At 42.8% G+C, this 22,322-nt stretch overlaps 1 protein-coding gene across 1 annotated transcript in view; it reads right to left on the bottom strand.

Moving 5' to 3' along the window:
- agrn (agrin) overlaps positions 1 to 22,322 on the bottom strand; it is a 269,713-nt gene that overhangs the window by 54,485 nt on the left and 192,906 nt on the right. The window contains 8 exon segments of the mRNA XM_034196403.1: positions 217 to 355; positions 357 to 382; positions 885 to 1,004; positions 3,221 to 3,326; positions 4,095 to 4,237; positions 9,463 to 9,663; positions 10,722 to 10,919; positions 18,288 to 18,509. Of these exon segments, the coding sequence (XP_034052294.1) occupies positions 217 to 355; positions 357 to 382; positions 885 to 1,004; positions 3,221 to 3,326; positions 4,095 to 4,237; positions 9,463 to 9,663; positions 10,722 to 10,919; positions 18,288 to 18,509 (1,155 nt within the window).

The raw sequence follows: 22,322 nt of genomic DNA, 5'->3' as shown, positions 1-22,322 counted from the left end.
AGTAAAGTCATACATCTGCGAAAAATGAGCAGCTGTAGTCCACTCACCCCTTATGAAAACAAAGTGTAAATGTACCATACGCATTCTTTGGGAAGAAACACAAAGCAGCAACCAGCACTGCCACATTTCCCAGCTCCTACTGTTTTAGTCACATGTAACGGTGCAGTAAAAGCACATTCGGTAAATTGGCAGGGAAACAAAGAGGCGATTCCTTACGCGTGCATCCGCTGATGTTCTCCGTCACGATGCCGCGGAAGTTCCAGAAGCCCGGCTTGCAGCGGTCACACTTCTGTCCGCCCACGCCTGGCTTACAGGAGCACTGTCCGCTGTTGGGTTCACACGTCTCCTTGTAGGAAGCCGTAGACGTTACACTGACACGTACCTGAGGAGAGCACATCAACACATCACTGCTTTATGCCTCTCTAACTGTGAAACAACCCGTTATCCTGTGACTTACAACAGCTGGATACTGCTTGCTATGATGGATATTAAACATTTATGCTAGTCTGGAAATATTGGGTAAGCCCTGTTCGGCAAATCAAAAGGTGGATACAGTGTGCTTAGGTGAGTTCCCCGTCTCTAAATCTCCGTATTTCCCAGTCTGCATTTTCTCCATCCATATCCCGAGCTAAGCACTTGATGCAGCGTTTTCTCCCCCCATCTGTGTGCTATCATTCGTCATCAGATGAAGAGATTTCATTCTGTTGATATGGCGCAACATTATCATAATTATTCGTCGGATTAAGATGAAACGTTTTCGGCTCTGCAACTTTAGTAATTGCAGTCAAGGACAATAAGTCCCATATGCTGAAAGAGCCTGATAGTATCTCAAACGTTCTGCATACAAACGCAGGGGTCAACGGGGACGTAGGTGGGTGACTTACTAGGACATCCAGCCAGTCCGACTCCTAGAGCAGCAGTCATGTTGTCATGGCAGCAGCCGTACACAGACTCGCTGCAGTGCTGGGGCTCCGACAGCTCCGGTAGAGATGTGGCTGAAATCGCTGATGAGAGAGGAAGAAAAAGGGAGGGGTGGGATGAGAGATGGCACAAGGAGAGAAAGAAGAACACCAACATTTGAGTGATTATGGAAAAAAGGAGGGGGGGGAAGGAATTAAACAACACAATCTCCGAGCTACATGTAACTTCTTGTATTGCCAACTATGAGATTGGCTGGAGGGGCAGAGGTGGAGAGGCTGGCAGCCGGATTTAAGATAAGGATTCTATTTGCTACTTCCTCCACAATGGCTCAAAATCAGGGGGAAAAAGATGCTATTACCTCCAGTGAAAACAAACAATGGTGCCGCCGGAGAATGCGCAGCGGCTGACATTTACCACCTACCAAGAGGCATGTTCTCTTCATTTGTTCTTGTCTAATATTCTCGGAATTGCAGTGCTGGCCTACAACCTTCCCAAACAAATAAATAAAGAAACACTCGATGTCAGGGAATGTGCCAAGCAGATTCTGCCTTGCGTGTGGAGAGCTCCTTTTGTGTGAGGATGCAGCAGCCTTCAAACTGGTCTGACAGCTTGCAATAAAGAAGTACATTCAACAAAGTCAAAACAAATGTGTTCCCGAAAATCTGGCGCTTCTCCAGAAATGGGAAGAGAACAACAAAACAAACACTAGGAGGGTGTTTCTGGGGGAGGCAGAGATGTAATTGTTGAGTTTTTGTCCAGACTTCGGTGTGCAAAGTAAAGTTGTAGAGATAGAAAGTTGGGATTTTTTTTCTCTCTTTTCTTTCTCTGTTCCCCGCCCGATATCTCTTTCTCTTGTGTTGCTCATTTAGAGTTTGGAGGCTGCAGACACAGGGTCATAAATCACACTGTTACTGGTGTGGATATGAGCCTCAGCCTAATGGTGATGACTCGCCGCGCTCTTTTTCCAGTGCTTTCCCACTCCAGAGATTGGGCTTTGGACACAGTTCATTTAACCTGCCACATTTCCAGAGCTCCCTTTCAGCTATCTGTACTGAGCCTATTAGGACAAGGCTGAACTTTTAATTTCATATGTTCTTCCACCCTTCAAGGGTTTTTTCTCTTCAGCGGCCATTGTCCGGCTCTCTGTTATATTACCCTCACATTTTCAAGGTCTGCTACAGCCCTTCCAGTGTTTGTAGGCTTTTTTTATTCTTCCCTCAAGGGCCCATCTGCACATTTGCTCATCTAGCAAAACAACAAGTATTTTTATTGGATTTTACTGAATCCCTGACCCAGATTTGAGTTTGAAAGCAGCTGAAAAAGAATGGTAGGTAAAGTTTACAAATGTGCGGATGTAGGCAAATTATTTTTTGTAATCATCAGAATAAACAAAATTGCTTTTAGTGAGATAAGTTTCTGCAATTGAGGTCAAATGAAGTTTCTCCATAAATAGCTAATGGGGAGGACAGTTAAATTCCCCAAGATCTGAGTATTTTCCATTTGCCAATAGGAAAGGAGAGCCCAGAGCTCTAGTACCCATAGAGGGCTCTTAAAAAAAAGGATTGATTATCCACGGATGGTGGTGGAGAAGCATGACAGTCAGTGCCAAAGGAGGCCAGCTTAGGAAGGGGAGGAATCTGCAGGGATATGTGTGAAAACACTGGCAGCTCCCCTCTTTCTCACTCTCTCTTCAACTCTGTCCATCCTCCTCTATTTGACAACCCAGGGGGAATCAAACAGGCTGGAGTGATCACACCAAATCCCTCAAGTGCCTTTTTTCTCAACTCCCTGGCATGTACTAGCAAAAGCTTTTCATTTAACATAGCCATGGAGAGGAGGCTAACCTTTGCTACCCTGACCTGACTGTGATTAATTTGCATGCAAAGAGAGGGGTTTTATATAAGAGTAATTGAGGTATCCCAAAGTAGTCAAATGGTTTAAATTGTGAGAATGTCTGGGCAGGAAAAGAGAATCATTATTGCTATCAGCTCGATCCTACATGCGCCCGTGAGAGAGTTTCTTATCTCTGCACACTGGCTGGCCCCAGAGGAACGTTCAGTTTCCAGAAATTGGTGTCGTTAAGTCAACCTACCCTGAGCAAATGACCCAATCATACACATTTCCCCCTCTTCAGTTCATTTTCTTATGGTTACAGTTGTCACTTTGCAGAGAGACACACAGATTTATACTCTACTGCCCCATCAATGGATGAAATGAGTGGAGAAATGCGAATGAGTCGTGGTGAGGGTGCTTTTGAGCTTTGTAATGACATCAACTGTGATTGGTGTAATGTACAAACCTGCACAGGCTCCCTGATTCTGAATCAACAAGTGCTCCTGTTTCTCACATCTGGCCTTCTTCAGCTGGCACTCGTTGCTGTAGTTTTTGCCATCCGAGCCACAAACCTAGAAGAGAATCACAGGAAGGTGAAGGTATGGTCATAGTCGGCTCAGCTATAAGGTCACTTCACTTGAAAGTAAAGCTACAGTATACAAACAATGTATGTTAGCATTGCCCTATTTAGATCAGTGGATGGCAGCTGAGAAGGAGGCCAACTAATGATTATTTTTATTTTATTGACGGTTATTTTTGGAGATTATTTGTTTAATCCTTTTGTCAGCAAATAATGACAAAGATCAATCCCTTCTAAGATGTTCATTTTATAATGATATAAAGGCCTACATCTGTTATTTTAAAATACTTAACACAACTTGTAAAATCAGAAGTACAGTACTTCATCTAGGACCGTTTTTTGTTAAAAATATATGTCATTTTAATAATTATGTTGACAGGACATAATAAGTCTTAGTACTGTCAAAAATGTAATGGTAGTGTTAAACAAACAAATCAGTTTTTTTACACTGATATTGTTTATTTTAATAATTCAATTTGGGATGACTTTTTGCAGCAAGATGATTTAAACTGGAAGTATACAATTGTTGAGGAACCCTGAACCCAGATTTCAACATATATTTTTTATATTTCATATTTGTAAATGTTGCCCAATTTGCACCTAGAGAATCATTCAATGATGTTACAACGAAGGTAAAGACAACTATCTGGATTGCTTTTGCTGAAGAAAACGTGTGGGAATGCAGCTCTTTGATGTCAGATGTTTGTTAGTTCACTTTGTCTCTGTACATTAAATGTGTTTTAATTAGTGGCAGCCGTACCGTGTTGTGAGGCACACTCTGACAGGTGAAGTCACACATACAGCGATCGTCTTCGGCATCCTCGTCCCACGAGCCTCCGAACATGCGACAGCGGTCCTGTTCACAGCTCTCCGCGCCTGATCCTGACCCTCCTGAGCCGCAGTCTGCATTAGAAACACACCATAATACACAGCGTCATTAATAAAACATATAAACCCACAAGGGACATGCCCTTTTAACACTGCGCCAGGTATAAACAGCGTCCTACTTACATTTCTCTTTAAGTTACAGCCACATTTACACATGAGGAACATGGCAAAGTTGGGATGATTTACATTTCCCTCATGCTGGTGGCGGAGAGAGGGAAGTAAAGGGGCTGCTGGTAGTAGAAGATAATGACCAACTGTAGTTGAGAGCAAGAGATTGACTAAATAAATTAGACACAAAATCTCTGCACACAAGCGAGGCATCCTTTTCATTTCAATTAAATCACAGACAAAAAAGAGGAGGGAATTATTAACTCCGGCTTCCAAGTGTGTGAGGCAATTGGTGGCAAGGCCTGCTTTATGGGTGCCTGCTCCCCGATATGAGAATAAAACTAATTGCAAAGTGTTCTGTAAAATCTAATTATCGCCTGAGACTTTAGAGGAAGCTGTACCCGCTACTTTTTAACTGTGACCCTGGGAGGCCTTTTATTTGTATCAGAAGTGCACTGGATCGAAGTTATTATGCTAAAAGAAAGGTAGCAAGGCCAAACAAAGTCCCACAATCAGCGGGATTTGTGGGTTCACAAAACTGTCATCGCTGAACTATTGTGCAAACCTTTGCACAAGGTAGGAAAACTTAAACACGAGGTAAGCAATCCTTACATGAAAAGGGGGGAGAAAAACATTACCAGCAGGGCCGTTTATGGAAAACAAATAGTTTTTTTTTGCATAGACTGGGGGAGGATCCTGCTTTTGAAGTTGCAAATTCCACCTCCAGTGGAACTCCGGAGGGAGATTAGGTGAATGTGGGGAATGAAAGCTGGAGAGAATGTCAGTCGGAACGAGGGAGGCACCCCGGGGGCTGGCAGAAAGTTCATGTGAAACTAATGTGTTATTCAAAAAATGAAAAAAGGAACGCAGTTAAGCTAAAAGCTCCCAGCGTAGCCTTGGAAAAACATCAGGTAATCAACTTGTTATTTCCTCTTCCTGTCTACTTTTAGGGCTCATTCAACCCCTCGGTATTGACGCGCCTTCCTCTAATGGTATAATCAATGTCGCCGTGATGGAAGTACCACTTAGCATAACCCATCTTCTAAAGTAGATTATGGAGCGGGTCAGAGAGCGGGGAGCAGCTGAAGCCCCAGTTGTTCTTTGATATGGGTCATCAGCAATGGGCTGTGACGGCTCTGAGTGGTCGATACAGTGGAAGGGGCCTTCACTTCATTACATGGAACTGGAGCTTCGTGTAGAGGCCACATCCCCCCCCCCCCCGCAAACATCAGGACTCACTCCGTCTCATTTTTAAGCCAGCACCACCCTCCGACCCTAATCCTTTGTGCTTGAATTTGCAGTCGTGGCTACTTATCGATTGCTAGCCCACAGTCCTTTTTAAACATAACAGTTTGTGGCAGGGCTAATGCACAGGCTAATGGCGTTCAACTACCAGTGGCATAGCGGCAGATAGATCAACAGTAAAGACTTCTGACTCCATGACAGATGAAAAAAAGAATTAATGAGAACTTGCGGCATTGGTGTACTGTACAGCGACTCAGCAAGACGCAACAGAAAGAGAAATGCAGGAGTAGCCAATTCGTATTCTGCTCAGGCCCCCCTCATGGAGACGAGATAAATAAATAAAAGAGGTGAGACATTAGAATGGAATAAATAAAAGTGAAGGGCGAAGGGGGGTTCTAATTAGCTATTGCTCTTTGATGTGCCCTGCCACCCGCGCTGCATATGAACCTTTCAATTAATACATCCTCAGCTAAGACGGCTGCATCAGCTATTCTCTCGGCACTGACCATCCGCTCCTTTTTGCTCCATCATGTCAGAAACCCACAGTGTATTTAGCCAAGGGGAGCTCTATTAAGATGGCAGCATTCGGGAGAAGAAGGGAAATGAATAGCATGAGACTAACGTCCAAGGTAGAAAGAGAGCTGAAAAAAACGTTATGTGGATTTGACAGTGAAAATAATGAATAAGTGATGCCATGTGGAAATGTTGGAGAAACAGAGGGAGGAGAACAAGCTGAGAATGAGGGTAAATAATAGAGGAGATGCAGCCTGGAGATGTTTTGGTGGACCAGATAAGTTGTGTTTACATCAAGGGCTCCAGGAGCGATCACATTTAATGGTGATACTTTGATATTATGACATGCGCGAATGTCAACTCGGACATCGATCATTGGGAACGCTGTTGGGCAAAGGTCTAAAATGACACTGGTCTTTGCTGAAGGATCAGTGTGGCGCCATTAGCCTTTGTTTTCCCTCCATCTATCAGTCCCTGCTTTTTGACGGATGTGACAGCGTGTTAGTCCAAATAAAGTCCTGCGAGATTGAGAGGGATGGGACGTCACGCCTCCGCGCAACAAAAAGGGATGGCATGTTTGGAGATGGCAGTGGGATAGAAGACCTTTTGTTGCCTCAACAGAAGGTCACGAGCCCTGTGATGGATGGACCACGAGGGATCAAATCCGCTGATCTCACTCGATGAGCTCTTTTCCCACCCAGCCGCCCACTTTGCTTCATTTTTACCGCCCTTTCCCGTCTTCCGGAGCTTTTATTGATCTGATTTGTACAATGTGAGGAGCAAAGGGTGCACCACTGTGTGAATCTTTGCTCATAAACTTGTTTATTAAATGTCTATTCATTTAAAAAAAGAAAGAAGAAGAGCCCTGCCCCCTCAGTTGGGGATGCACTGCTCTCAGTTGCCACTTTGTCAGTGTCGGGAAAAGAAGCTGAGGCCAGGCCTACCCGGGTGTGAAATTAAACAGGTGATACATTTCCCTGTATGGCCAATAGTGGGAACACTGTCATTTTTCATTACTGTTAAACTAAAGGCGGAAGAAAACAACTTCAATTTTTTTAATGCTCTATGCCCGATCCCCCCCTCCCGACAAGACTAATGAGGATGGTTTTTAAGTCTATTCTACGTAAGGGAATAAATCTCATGTTCACTTCCTCTTCAGGCTTATCTTAGGTATGAAGTATTGAGCTGGAGGTTGTGCACACAGGTGATGTAGAGCTCTGCTGCTGTCTACAAAGGAGCCAGGAAATACAGTCGTTGGTCTTATTTATTGTGACTGATTGCTGTATTACACTATATATAAAACCTACCATCCATACACCTATGGGTGGTGATACATATATCCTGTCTTACAGCAGCCAAAGAGAAGCTTCCTACAGATATTTTCAGGGAAGGAAAAACAGTGACTTGGTTTTGATCATTTTACATTCACAGCAGACTTCCTGTGGAGGGTCTGGGGCTGATTTGAGGGGGGCTGAAAAGACCGGGGACAGAGCAGGCAGATTTCACCCCTAGGATGAAATGTATCGATTGAGCACAATCCCATCCCCACCGTCATCTGTGAAAGCATCGGTGCCCCCTTTATCAAGAGGCACAATTTCAATGGAGAAGAGTGCAAAATAGAGAGACTTGAGTGGGTGGGATGGCACGGCGGGGAGCAACGGGGGAACAAAAAGAGAAAAGAACGATTCTTTTGTGTAAGCCTGATGGTTTTCTCTGAATCAAAATGAGCAACTGATGAAAAAAGGGAATGATGTGCAGACACAGTATGAGAAGGAGAGAATCAAATATGAAGAATATATGCGCCAGGAGCAAAGCAATGCCCTTGGGGAGGCAGAAGAGACGAGCAGCAGAGAGAGTGTGCAGACGTTGGGTTGGTTGTGACAGTGAGTTTCTGTGCACACATTTCTTCATGCTCCACATACAAAAAAGGTCACTCGTCTCAGTCAATGAAATTATGTTAAATCGACCACAAGAAGATTTGGCGGCACAATTCGCATCACAGGCTCAGGGACAATATTGGACAATGTTAGAGAAAGTTTAAAAAAAAAAGGAAAAGAAAGGAACACCGCTGGCGAGCAATCAAAACGGAAGAGGATTCCTCTCATCTCTATTTGCTCTGTCCTCCATCTATCAACTCTTTTCGTCTCCCCAGACGTCCCCCCCGCTGGCAGGTGTAATCTGCTCCCCTTCACACCTTGTCAGAGTAAGAGTGTGTTGGCGTCGGCCTGACAACCAGAGGATGGCATGTTGCTCCCTCCAGAGTTGTCCCCTAGACGGGCCCCAGCGGCTGTGAAACCCTGCCTCGGTCTGTCAGCGCTTATCAAGATATGATTTGCACGCTGAATTAGATCTAGTTTATTCAGAATGTGGAGGAACAACGGAGCTAGAAATCAGAGATACTCACATTAAGGCCCATCAGTCACACACTTTAAAGCATAATTGGATTGAAAGGGTTTGCATACTGGACATTCTCAAATAAAAAATCGATACAAACAAATAAAACATGGGCTCTATTTAAAGAAGAGGGAAATTACTTGTTCTACAATGGCTTGAATGGCAAATATTGAGTAAACATTTTTATGTGTGCACGTTTCTGTTTTTAGCACAAACACTGTTTTTTATATTTCAACAGGGTTACCACACCTTTATGAGGTTCATTACTGTGATATTACCGTTAATGTTTCTAATATTTATTTTTAAGAAAAAGGGTTTAAATCCGGTCCAAGGCCAGATTCAAACCCTGGGTCCTCAGCACACAAAGTTTAATGTCTTATACAGATAGGCTTTCAACATCTGTGCAAGAAGAGTTTTCACTGATGGAGTACAAGTATGAACAACAATATTTATTTTTCTATTTAGTACAAATGTACCTCAACGCACATTTGTTCTAAATATCACAAGAAAAGATGCAGGTAAGGAAAGAGGGAGGCTTGTTACTAAGATATGATAAAATATAATAAAAATGTGGTACATAACAAATAAAACGTTTCTGCTAATATGATCCTGGGTCTACCTGCAGGTGAAATAAATTAAAACCATTTGAGAATGTTTCTGTAACAGGGGCAATGAAGTGAAGAGAGACGCACTTATAAAAAACAAACAAGACCATTAAAATGCACCGCTGACCTGATCTTAATCACCCAGAAGTCATTTCTGTAGCTGTAATAGGTTTTCCTTGATGGACACGCAGTATGATTTCCCCTGCATCGTGTTCTATGTAAGCCTGTTTGCATGCTGCTGGTGGCAAGAAACCATTATGTTGAATTCATCAGTTGACTGGATACCGTACCACAGGTCAGTTGATAAAGATGATTACACCATTTTAAAGGCCAATCGGTGAACATCATCACGCCATTTTAAAGTCCATTTCCTACCTTCGTCGCAGCTGCCGGGCTTGGCTGCATCGATCTTCCTCTTCTGCTCGCAGGAGGCCGTGCGGAGCTCACACTCGTTGTTGTAGGTGGTGCCGTCGCTGCCGCACACCGGGTAGAAGGCCTCGCCCGAGCACTGCGGGCACTCGCACATATTATGGACGCAGCGGGCCCCCCAGGCACACACGGTGCTGCCGCATGTTTCTAAATCAGAGCAAGAACGGGTCAATGGGTTGTTTCAAAGGATTTCAATCACACCAGACCTTTAAACGCACCTCTGGATTAATGAATTCTCTGGTCTTTATCTAATTACCATGCATGGCATTTTCTCTCGTAATATGTCCCTCTCTTGAAACTGACATATATATGTTCGCTTATTAATTCTTCATCTGGCCAGGTTTGTTGGGATATGAACTGCCTCCTCACGGCTGAATGAGGCTCCTCCCGGGCCTCACTATTATTTTATATTTTCACATTTGATTTAAAGCTGCAGAAAAACAACTCCCACCGTCTCAATGGATTTGCATATCACGCATTTGTCTAAACTTCTACATTAGCAGAGAAACGTTCATAGTCTTCCTCTGCTCATCTAAACAATAATTAATTAGCAATTCATGTTTTCTGTTCAACCTTGCCTGCTTAAAACTGCACAGCTTTCAGAATAATCTGTAATAATCTTGTTATACTTCCTTTTTTCTAAGTACATTAAAATGTATGATACTTTTTAAAAATAATTCTATATGTGATCCTTTTACATCTAAATTCCTCTAACTGTGTTAATGAATAACATTTCACCAAAGTAAATTCCTTGTATGTGTAAACCTACTTGGCAATACAGTGGTGCAGGAATGAGTCCTAAAACCCAGAAATTAGTTAGCATTTTACAACTTCCAATATCCTCGTATTGAAATCATTGTTTTTTAGTTCAACCTGAAATAAGGTATATAATACCTTACTTTACATAATAATAATGTGGTTAACATAAGCTTATGAGATGTAATTTAGGCTCTTCTGTTGATTGCATTTACGCTTCAGAAATCACAAATTGGTGGTAATATGTTTATAATAATCTGCCGAATAAAAATGATATGTATCATAAAAGTGTGTTCGCCACACATTTTATTTTCTGCGATATTCCAAAATCCATTAGGCGAGGGAGCCATGGTGATTGTAATTTCCGGGTGGGCCTACAAAAAGACGTCATCACTGCACTATTATAAACCTGCTTCTGGTTCTGATGACACTGTATAAATGTTACTTACTGCACTCGCCCTGGCTGACCACTCGGAGGTCCATCTGTTGTTTGCAGGCGCGCACGTGCAGCTCACACTCGCTGTTGTAGGTGCTTCCGTCGCTGCCACACACAGGCTGGTGGGACTTCACACACTCCGACGCACACACACACTGCCCGCTCTGGGCATCGCAGATTGCCCCGAAAGAGCAGTTGGCACAAGAGTCATCTAGATGGAGATAAAGAAGAAGGTGAAGGCTCAGTACGTGTGTTGATGTGTGTGTTTCAGTGTGTTTTGTTGCTAGTTTCTTGCATGTAATTAATACATGGCCTGACTACACATCTTTAACTCTACATTTTTATATTTTATATAATATAGGCGGAACATTTATTTGTAAGCACTTTTATGGTCAACACAATAGCAACTTCTATCAAAAATAATGTTATTGCGGCATAAAGATAGCAGTAACATGCTGTTAACAGTGGCAGAAATCATATATTGACTCCTCATTTTGACAGCCATTTAACTACGGTAACTAATTGGTGAAAATGATTTGTTGTCTTTCTTGACAAGTTGTGATTCTGACAGCAGGCGTAGTGCTTAATGATGCAGAAATAGGAGAAGTGCAGAGATGCAAAGTTTCCATACTGAGGGGTGAATTCCCCAAAATGGATTGTGGCCGCTGATGAGAAGATGAATTGTGCATCATTTGCAACTGCTACAGTATCTGCCTCATATCAAGGTCTAATTTACAAAAGATAATGACATTACAGGGCATGAACACCCACTACGTTTTGAATCTGCATGCAATGTGCCTTATAAATAATGAGTTTATTTGTTTAGAAAATTATATTCTATTATTGGTATTTTCAAAAATGACAGGTAGAGCAGCTTTTTTCATTTATTTTTCAAGACACAACTGTCATTGCATTTTGTCACTGGATCTGAATAAATGAGTTTGAGCTATCGCCTGGCTACAACAAACACTGCCATGATCACTGCCATGCCATGTGGATTGGACAGTTTTTGCCATATATCCAAAGGTGTCACACCATTTTACCTCATTTAAATAAGTGCAATAGCAATGATTGAGAATTACAGTTTCTTTTGGTCTTATTTGTACAGCTCTAGCATCTGCCAAAAAACGTTTGTGAACTGGGTCCTCCGTGTAGAATGGATGTAACACTTTATTGGAGTCCACCTGGGACAGATTCAATTGATTTGAAATACTTTGGAAAGGCACACACCTCTCTATTAGAATGTGTCACGGTTCAGATGCATGTGTGCACTCAAAACCGAGCCATGAAATTCAAAATAACTCTCCGCAGATGAAGGGGGGAAAAAATGCTCCCAAAGTGCTGAAAGATTCCAGGAAGCACAGTGGGCTCCATCACTGAAGAAATGTTTGAACTACCCAAAACTTCCCTCTCTTTAGCTGACAGTAAATAACCGAACACAAAAAGCTTCAGGCATTTCACAAAAATAGTAGAAGCTGGCAGAAGGACAACCGTCTTTTCAGCACTACATCAATCAGGACATTACGGGAGAAAGGAGTCCGAACTGGTACTTCTGAGAAAAAGGCCACAAGACAGCAAAGCGGGAGTTTGCCAATCGACACTTAAAGGACTCTGAAAGCATGATGGAAAGGATTTTCTGGTCTGATGGGACAATAATTGAACTCTTTGGCTTGAATGCCAATTGCTGTATATCTAGTGACAGCCAGGTAGTGCTCATCACCATGACAGCACTGTCCTTTGGGGGAATTCTGAGCAGCAGGTACTGCAATAGCTTTGGGAAGTGAATCAGAAAATACACACTTTTCTAGTTGCATTCCTACGGTGGCCGACAGGTGCAAACTCGCTATAATTGCCCGAAACATTTCCATTATGAGAAATGTCCTGCCGTTTAAAAAACGATGCAAAATAAAGAATCTTAAATGTGCCAAAATACATGCAAATTCACCAACTTGACAACACATGTGCAGCATTTAGAATCAATTCACCAGCTTGACGACACACAACAGAAACAAGGACACACAAAAGTGATGCAAAGAGCTGGGACCGGAGCGCTTGTTGACATTCAGGTATTATAAAGTTGGCCAACTGTCACTGTCACTGGAAAGTGATCTAACATTTACATTTATTTTAACAATGTTATCGCATGATTCTAACGCTAAAAATACGCTCCTGTCACCTTTTTCTTATGCAGTGCTTCTAGTAAACGCATTGTAAGCCAGTGAAGATGTTTCTTCATTTGTATGTGTTTTGGCACATTTGTGTTTTTATTTTTGCATTGTTTTTGAAACTGCAGCGCGTCTCTCTCAATGCACAGTCGGCCTCCCTTTGGAAAGTTGCTTATCAATATGCCACTTTCCCACTATCATCTGTATTTTCTTGCCAAAACAGACTTAGAGAGCTTATAAGTTGGAGGAAACAGCAAGGCAGGATGGGATGTTCAGGGTATTGATGTTGCATGGGGCCGGGAAACAAATGAGAAGGCAAATGCAAGGCCTCGTAAGCAGCAGACAGGCAGTATGATGCGCCTATCCCTCTGACACCAATTACACCTGGAGGATTGCATTAGCCCAGCTCGCTATCACATTCAATTAGGGGCAAGCTAATAACCGCTGCTGATTTCACACTAATTGAGAGAGACGAGGCTGGCCGCTGGAACTCTCTTTCCACATTATTAATCTGTGTATTACTCTTTGAGAGTCTTCTATTGCTTCTCCATCTAGTGCTGGCATCCACTCTCTTCTTCGAATAGGAGCCTAGACTGAGAACTGAACAAACAGTATGTTGCCCGTAGGAGCAATATATTCCTATATTACTCAAATTACAAATGTTATACTTGCATGAGAAGAGCATCCAGGATCTTTTTCTTTTTGTTAAAACAATGTGTATTTCTAGTTTGGCTGTTGAGGGTGTTTGTGGGCAAGCTTCCTGTTTTAACATCTTAAAGCATTTATAATCTTCCCCCTGTAAAGTAAATAAATAAACATAATATGTCAAATGGGAATTGGTGTGGTTCCTCTTTGGCTGTGGGAGCTATACATCAGGAAGTGGCGGTGCCGAGAGTTGCCCGTTATCAGGCCTTGTGTCCTGATAGCAACCTCGCCTATTTATCTGCTCATGTCCCCGGCACCTGGCTCCGCACGATCCTCCAGACAACACCGCAAACACACGGAAAAGGAGAGGAGTTGGAGTTCAAAGCCAAGAGCAGAGGGGAGAATTGTCGCCATTACTGGCAATGTTAAGATGTCCATTTCGTGTCATCTCAGATTAAGTTATCTACAAATCTGAGTTTTAGTGAATTTTTTACTTCAGAACTTCACAAGCATGAAATGATGAGACTTTAAGGTAAAAAGTCTGGCAGGCAAGGCATCACGATGGGTTCTAATGTGCTCATCTCATTTAAATGTACTTTCATGTCCACCAATGCACACATCTCTCTAGCCAGTAATATGTACGGTACAACTTAGTGTGACCGAGATCAAAGTAAGATATTTTAAGACCTTCTTATGGTAGTTCTAATGAAATATAATACCAACTGAATCCAAAGCACCTGATTCAGTCCGGATGCACCAAATAGGACCTGTCTCTGGCCGTTAAATGGCTTCTGGCGTATGAATCTGAGCCAAAACTGGTGCCCAGATCATAAAAGTTTGAGAATATTTGTGCGCTATTCATAACAAAAAGGGGTTCAATTGCAAATGTTTAGATTCATATTTGTATTTTGTGTATTCAAGAATTTGTTTTTGACATGGTTCTTTAACGTTGCCTGTTATACTCACACACTGAGGATTTTTTTAATTAGGAAGCTACTGTGTTCATTAAAGGGGGCAATATTACGCTATTATTCAGGGTACATATTAAAATGTTGTGCAACTACTGTGACATGTCTCTCATGATTTAATGTTCAAAAAGGTCTTTATTTCTCTCATACTGCCTGGGCTGAAGCACCTCTTTTCACCCTCTGTCTGAAACCAGAGCCCAGTCTGCTCTGATTAGCTGGCCAGCTCTGTTGTGATTGGTCAACTACTTAGAGATATCCCGCCCCTTAGCCCTTATCATGTACAATGTGTTGGAACGCTAGCCAATAGCAGGGCGAGTGTTGCGGACTGATTTAACTATGTCACGGAAGTAAACAAAGGACTACTATCGGTCACTCTTAACACAAAGATGCTGTATATTAACATCAATTATCTTTTTACGTCATCAATCTTCTCCCCATTTCTTGCCTTGTCAAACTTTTGATAGGAATTTAGGTAGAGTCCCCTTCAAGTCCCCTTGACAAAAAGTTGCTAATGTTTGTTGTTGCTTTGTGACAGCTTTGTTAGCACTGCTCTTGGAAGTGAGGGTGAGAAATACTGGCAGGTTGATATAAAAAGAGGCATTGAAGGCATGAAGGATTGAGTCATTGAGGAGGTGAAAAAAATAAATCAAAGACCCTCCAGCTTTGCAGCGTTTTGTTGATATCCCTCACTGGGGAACAACCTGAATTTGTGGCTGAGGGGGTCTAGGCGGAGAGTTTAAGCAGAAAGGAGTAGGCTGGTTTGTGTTTTGAAGGATTCTGAACATGCCCGGGTGATAACAACACCCCAGTCGATGCCTGCCCGGCCGCTACACTATTAACTCTGCCCCCCCACTTGCTCTGCTTCTCTTTATCTTATTTACTTCCGTCTCCTCCCCCCTCCCAGTATTTATTACTTTCCCCTCCCTCTTTCCAGCCGCTCTCATGCTGCTGTTATAACCTATATTTCTTACTCAATGGTGTATATCATTTCAAACACCTGTGGGAGAAAAAAGGGGTGAATTTGTTGCCTCTGCCCTCATCTATTTGGGTAAAGCCGTATGAATGGACCCTTTTTTCAAGGCGTCTGATATCCAGCTGAGGGGGTCTATTAACCGGGCCTGCCCATGTTACAAGGTCGCCCCTCCACTAAAATGCAAGAGGAGGAAAGAATCTGAGAATAATAAGTAATCTCACTCATATTGCTATCAGGTTAGCACCTGGGCCATATAGATAACCGCTATTTTTCCAGCTCGCAGCGAAGGAAATTAAATGACGGCTTTGCCCATGAGGAGCTGTGGAAAGCTACACACACACATATACACACACATTTAAGCGCACATGCCAAGTCAGGGCAACCTCCTAAACCCTTACTGCCCTCACCTGCCTTCCTTAAGCCCCTACTTTTGGGTTTGGAAGCTAAATAAATGCGTTTGGATGAAAGTAACAAAACAAGTTATACAAATAAAACCATTTTGAAGTTTGCCACATTATTCCGTTGCTCGTGACTTCAACTTTAAATTCAGATGCTTCACAGTACCTGAAGGCGGCATATGCTCCTTCCCTTTCTCTCCCTTTCTGCTACATAAACATGTATAGTATATTACTTGGAGGAATAGCCTGCGATAATTAGGTGAGATAATAGCTTAAGTCAGTCAGTTGTTATGGTGCTGAATGAGGCCCAGTAAAGCTGTGCAAACAGCCCAGAAATAACCCCCATTACCATTGCCATCATTCCTCGGCTGGCTCGCGCCTGGCAAGCCAATGCCTCAGCGTTTTTATGGCACCATTGCGCTGACGCAGGCCTGCTTCCTATGGGAGCCAAGAACCATCCATAGTGCTGGATAACAGACATTCCCCCCCGCTCCGCCAACTTGCTCTGCTTCCCGCTTTTTAAAATAAAGACTATTCATTACTGCCGTGGGACCAGCGGCCGACAGACCTGTCGTCTACCTGCGCACCAAATTGAGTCTGCCCACCGACCAAACACTGCTTTCGCTCCATTTCCTGTTGGCATACATCCTTGCGCTGGATTTCAATTTAGTGGATGCTGGTAGGGGGAAGATGACAGATGCAACACGCGGGCAGGCAGAGAGGGAGCGCAGGGGGGGGTTCCAAAAACGAACCCTGTCATCTTCTCAGAACAGAGACTCAAAACACTATAAAAAAAACACTAGTCTGGATAAACAAACTCAACCTATAAACCGCACATTTGAGGACAAACCAGAAGAGTGCGATTTTATATCAGACTAAGTTATGATCATTCAGCTAACTGCTCAGCTCCTCAGCAAGCATAACACCGCAGAGGGCGACACATTTTTATAATTATGGTCTTCAAAATATGCAGGAAGAAAAAAAAGGCTATTGTAGGAAAACAGTGAATGAGGTAGCATAGAGAGTCCGGCCAAGGGGCTAATAACCGCTGTGCTTCTGCCCAGCGTGTGTGAAAAGCAAAGGGCTGGATGGTAGACAAGGAAGAATACTCATTCACTAATTAGAGTCCATGGGAAAATTGGCCTTCTAAAATGGCATTAAGCCATTAAGAGTTTTCTCTAAGTGGGTCTACCAAGCTGTAAGAAATCTGCCCGCATGGCTGTGTGCCTGCATAGTGGATCTGAAGATATTTTTTACCAGCTCTGCTGTGGCTGATGTGCTAATGACTCTCTGATACTCGGACATTGGAGACAAAGCCAAGTGCCTCATGTAGCCAACGTGGATCAGTACGGTTGGTATTCTCTTTCAGCAGGAGTAAAGTGCATCTTTACTTAAAGGTCAAAACAGGCAAATCAGAGTGTTGTTGTTGTTGTTGTAGTTGTTGTTGTTGTTGTTGTTGTTGTTGTTGTTGTTGTTGTTGTTATGGAAGGGCTGAAGAAGAGCAGGAGGAGAGAGATGAAGAGTAATGGACCACGGATAAGAGATGCATTAAGGCGAGAAACTAAAGGTTTTTCTACACTGGTCGATTTCAAAAGTTTGGGCTATTCTACTTAATGTGGAAAGATAAAATGAAGGTGTTTATTATACAAACATTGTCTAGCTATGACTTTAAATCTCTGCATAATTCACGAAAAAGCAATGCCTTATTCATATTTTTAAGAAACATTTTTTATACAAAAAGTTTCAAAAACACAAATCTTTAAATACCGTTTCTCAATTGTCTTTGTTTTGTTTATTGTGTTTCATTCATAGCCAGACCTATATAACATCTGCATCATTTTTGTAATGGCTTTTGACATAATTTGTATTTATGGAGTGATACAAAAAGATATTCTTAACTTCTTCAGTGAAGACCTTTGACTATAACTTGTCAACAAAATAAAACAATAATTTCCCAATTTTCAGATTTCTGTACTGGGAATCTATGCAAATTAGTACAAACTTATTTAAACATGTAAACATAAAATGTCAAACAAAATTGAAACTTGTAATACTAAACATAATTGCCTTGAAGTGTGTAATCAACACGGGGAGTTTCATGATGATATCTATTACATATTTTCCTTATTCACCTGTAGTATTGAGAGACCTAAAGCTGTATGACGAACTGTTTTGACTTTGTTGGATATGAAAGGGAAGCCCTGAGGGGGTCACCATGATTATAATTCCATATATGTTCATTGTTAATGTCTGAGCAATATAATTCTGCCTGTGGGTAATGTAGCACCATTAATTAATTTGATCCTAATTATATTCCACAAGGAGACATCTTTCCCTACCTGTGAGCTATAATTCACAGTTTCATAGTGATTCAATGAGTGAACGGTGAATTACTGTGTAATGTAATGTGACTGTGTTGCGGCTACTCACCACAGGGTCCTTTGTGCTGGATGTGAATGGTCTTCTGCAGGGCGCAACCCATCGCTCTCATTTCACAGGGGCTCCCGTAGCTGTGGCTGTCGGATCCACACACAGGGTCTGATGTTTGCGGGCAGGCCTCGGGGCATTCGCACACCGGCACGTCGTTTTCAACCACACACACCGCCCCGTGATCACACACCTTAACAAGGCAGGGGCTCGGTATGCTGAGATCTGAAGGCCGAAGGCATAGAGAGCAGAGTTAGAGGAGGGGGATATTGGACTGGGTTGATGGGAAGTGAGGAGAATACATGGTAGAGGTTGGAGAGAGGTCTGGGACTGGAAAGGGCAAAGGTCACAGGGAGGTGTGTTAGAGCGTAGCTACACGGGGAACTGCAGGTTGGTTGTTAGAAAGGGAGGTATAGGCGATATGATGTAATATGCAGTACATCTGTGTTTCTGTGACACCTCTGCTTCCTACTGTCATTTCCACACCTTTGTGACTACCCTGATGTATCCTGAATCTTTAAAGAATCCGATGGCACAAGGGAAGAGGATAAAAAAAGCTAGCCCCGTAGCACAACTGAGATGAAACGGCCTACAAACAATGGCTGCACATTTCCTTTTTTTGGGGGGCAATAAACGCCCGGATTAATTGACGTTCCCAATGTGCCCCTTCAAAGAAAGTCATTTGCATCTCAGTGAGAGCCACCGCTTCAGCCAAAGCTGCTTGAACTGACACGGAGGAGCGGGAAAAAGAGGTGTGTGTGAGAGAAACTGCAGAGGAAAAGAAAAGAAGAGTAGAAGAGAAGAAAGAGCCCTCTGCTTAATAATTCACAAAAGGCAAGCTCCTGGGCTGAGGCAGATATGAAATGTGAACATCACAGAGAGGTGTCTGCTTCAGTCTCTCCCTCTCACGCACAAAGCTCCAGCAGGACTTCATTAAAACCAGGACTGGGTTTTGCACCTATGATTCTCAGTGGTGGGAAAATGGGTGTCGGCTTGGCTGATATAACTTGACATGATCAGGAGAGAGTGGAGAAAAAGGCTACGAAGAACTCTTTGATCATGGCGTACCGTCCTGACACAATCAATTCTTGAAAGCTTCATGTGTCAATAACAAATATTATATGGCGTGGTGGTGCTTGGGTTGATGGTTAAAGTCTGAGCCTTACGTCAGGACGGTATACACTCTGGTATCAAGGGTAAGCAAGAGACGATAAGCGGAATCCAATGCAATTTTCATTTGGGAAGCTTCACGCCTGAGGGGCGGATCACTCAGCTAAATGTGGTGTGTCTGCAGATTGGTGGAAAAAGCAGAGGAAGGCATCAAATCATTTCTGATGAGAAGTGCTCAAAGAGGTGCATTTTAAACAGAATGTCAAGCAAACTTCCTCCTTTTCTGGTCTTTTATTTTAGCTTCTGTTAGAGGGGTTGGGGTTGCTGTCATGGAAACTGCCCCTTGTAATGACACCACCCATGGCTCCATCATTATTGCGACTATTATGGGATTAGATGGCATCACAGGGGGCAACTTGTCATGTTTTGGAGCCTCATGATTAATGTATCAGCTCAGGATCGTTCAGTAGTAGCGCCTATGCTGGGGTAAATGATCAACGGAGGCCATTACGTTGTTTTACGTTGATTGAAGCAATGGGATAGGTAATGCAATTGTTACCTGCTCATCTTAACTTTAAAACTTTACAACTGAGGTTTAGTGTAAAAAGGTTTGTATACTGAAGATTATCCATAAGAAGCAATCTCGCTTGAAAAGTGAAGTCAAAATAGTGGTTGCAAAAATTATTCTATTCTGTTTTTTTTTTCTAGAAGTCTATGAGAAAATGACCCTAATTATCACTTGATTAATTCACCCAGGGAACATTTTCCTAGTAAGTTTACAGTTTTAGTTTCTGGTTCCAAGGGTTTCTCATTACAGGTTGATATTAATTTAGCTAATTAAGGTCTCATTAACAAATAATTATACTAGAAAGCTGGGTATGTTTAAGGATTTAAGGTATGCTTTCTTTAACACATGATTCTTTTTGGTCTTTGTTATTGCCAACATTTTTCTTACAACTTTAGACACTAACTTTGTCTGGAGGCAAAAGAAAACCAAGATGGCCGTCATTTAGCTCAGTTGGTGGAGCTGGTGACCCATGTACATGCGGACGACCCGGATTGGAATCTGTCCTGGGACCATTTGATGCTCGTCATCCCCTCTGTCTCCCCCTTCCAATACTTTTATTTTAATAAAGGCACTTTTGGTAGTCCAAAAACAACACCAAACACCAAAGCAAAAGTCTACGCACCAATTGGTGACTACGCCCTCGTCATATATACAGTGTATGGTTTTCCATTATCTCCTACTATTTTTACTGCTAACTTTTGGCTTAACAAATATTTCTGGATGTCGAGCAAGGACCCCATTTTTGAAGCAAATCTTCCATACTTAGAAGGCGGAAGACATCTATTGTTTTTTGTGTTTGAATACCAAGCTGCTGTCTCTAAAGAGCTTGGAGGTGCTACACAAATATGTAAGCTTCTCAATGATGCTTAATTTGGCGCACCTTCAAAAACAATTGAGTTCCCGTGATGTCTTACCGACTTCCTCACATGTGTCTGAAAGTGTGTGTGTGTGTGTGTGTGTAACAGTCGTAAGCCTGTGATCCGGGCTTAACCGCGCAACCTTGGTCTGCATAAAAGTTCACCAGCCCACTTCACAAGGACGGGCTCCTCAAACACAACTGCAGCCTCTGATAACGCCTTAGTCTCCTTTTCTCTTTGTTTCACACCCATAAAACAGATTAAAGAAAATACCCCTCCAAAACTAATTTTTTTTATCATCCTCTGGGGAGGACCATTTCTGCCTGATTTATTAAGTGGAAAGGGTGTAAGAAAAAAAAGAAAGACATGACAAAATTCCCCAAGTGTAACAATCTTATGACACAGTTAAAAAGCTGTCTTTCTCTTGGTTGCAAGCAGGAGCTTTGAAATGGCAGCCTGTCACAACTAAGGCTTGTGGGATGTTGTTCAGAAGCCTGTTCCAGCTCTTTCTCTCTCACTGGTTGCCTCCCAGACACTTAAATGCAATCTTCTTCATGCATGTATCAGTGTTTTTGTCAGCTAGGTCCAGAACAAACCCGAGTTGCCGGGTTTAAACCAAGCTATTTTTATTTCTATGAGGGAATTAGCTTGACAGTTGAATGGGAACATCTGCAGTGCCAAACACGTGATAAGCCTGGTGGCCGAGGCATTCTTTTAGTGGCTGAGCAGGTGCAGTGAGTGGGCTGGGGAAAAGTCAGGAGCAAACTGTGAAAAAAATCATGAATATTTCTTCTAATCAGGGATTCTGCTGTGCAACTGTGCACTCTGCTACAGTATGTTCCTGTACCATGAGGCTAGTGGAAGAGACTTTACATTCTGGGTGTCACCTGAGTGTGTCTCCTCACTGCCAGCGGCTGTGTAACTTCTCTTTCTTAATTAGTGTGGTATTTGAATGGCACGACCCTGCTTCAGGCCACAGAGGGGATTACTACAGGTTAGGCCATGCTATATCAACACGAGAGGTCTTGGATGAAAAAATTGAAAGGACATGTTCGTCCGATATTGATATATGCCCTCATTATCATTACCACCCTCTTAATGATGTTATCTGACTGGTAAAGCCACTTCTAAAGCTTAACAAATCCCCTGTAAGGTGGCCGTGATGGCACAGCACTGTCTGCCATTGCTGCAGTGAGCAGGCGCACTGTTAACCCCCTCCCCGTAACATGTCGCTGAAATGCTGGGAGATTATTTTGGCGAGAGCTTCCTCCCATCTCCGCTCAGCTCATACATATGTAAATTGGACTTTTCCCCCCTCGGGTCTGTGTGCAATTCCAAATTGCTGCCTGTTTTTTTTTTTGCGGGGCAGTGAATCGGTGTAATCCAGGTGATGCTTGTAGTAGCCAACTGGCAGGGAGAATCACCAACAACCTATCACAACGCGGGACTCCAATCTTCATCGTGCCCCGCCCTCTGTGATTTTCACCTGCAGGGCTTTGATCC

The sequence above is a fragment of the Gymnodraco acuticeps genome, unplaced genomic scaffold (assembly GCF_902827175.1).
Source record: "Gymnodraco acuticeps unplaced genomic scaffold, fGymAcu1.1, whole genome shotgun sequence".
Classification (NCBI taxonomy): Eukaryota; Metazoa; Chordata; class Actinopteri; order Perciformes; family Bathydraconidae; genus Gymnodraco; species Gymnodraco acuticeps.
Note: the sequence above shows the minus strand (reverse complement) of the source record. Positions and strands in the feature narration are given on the sequence as shown.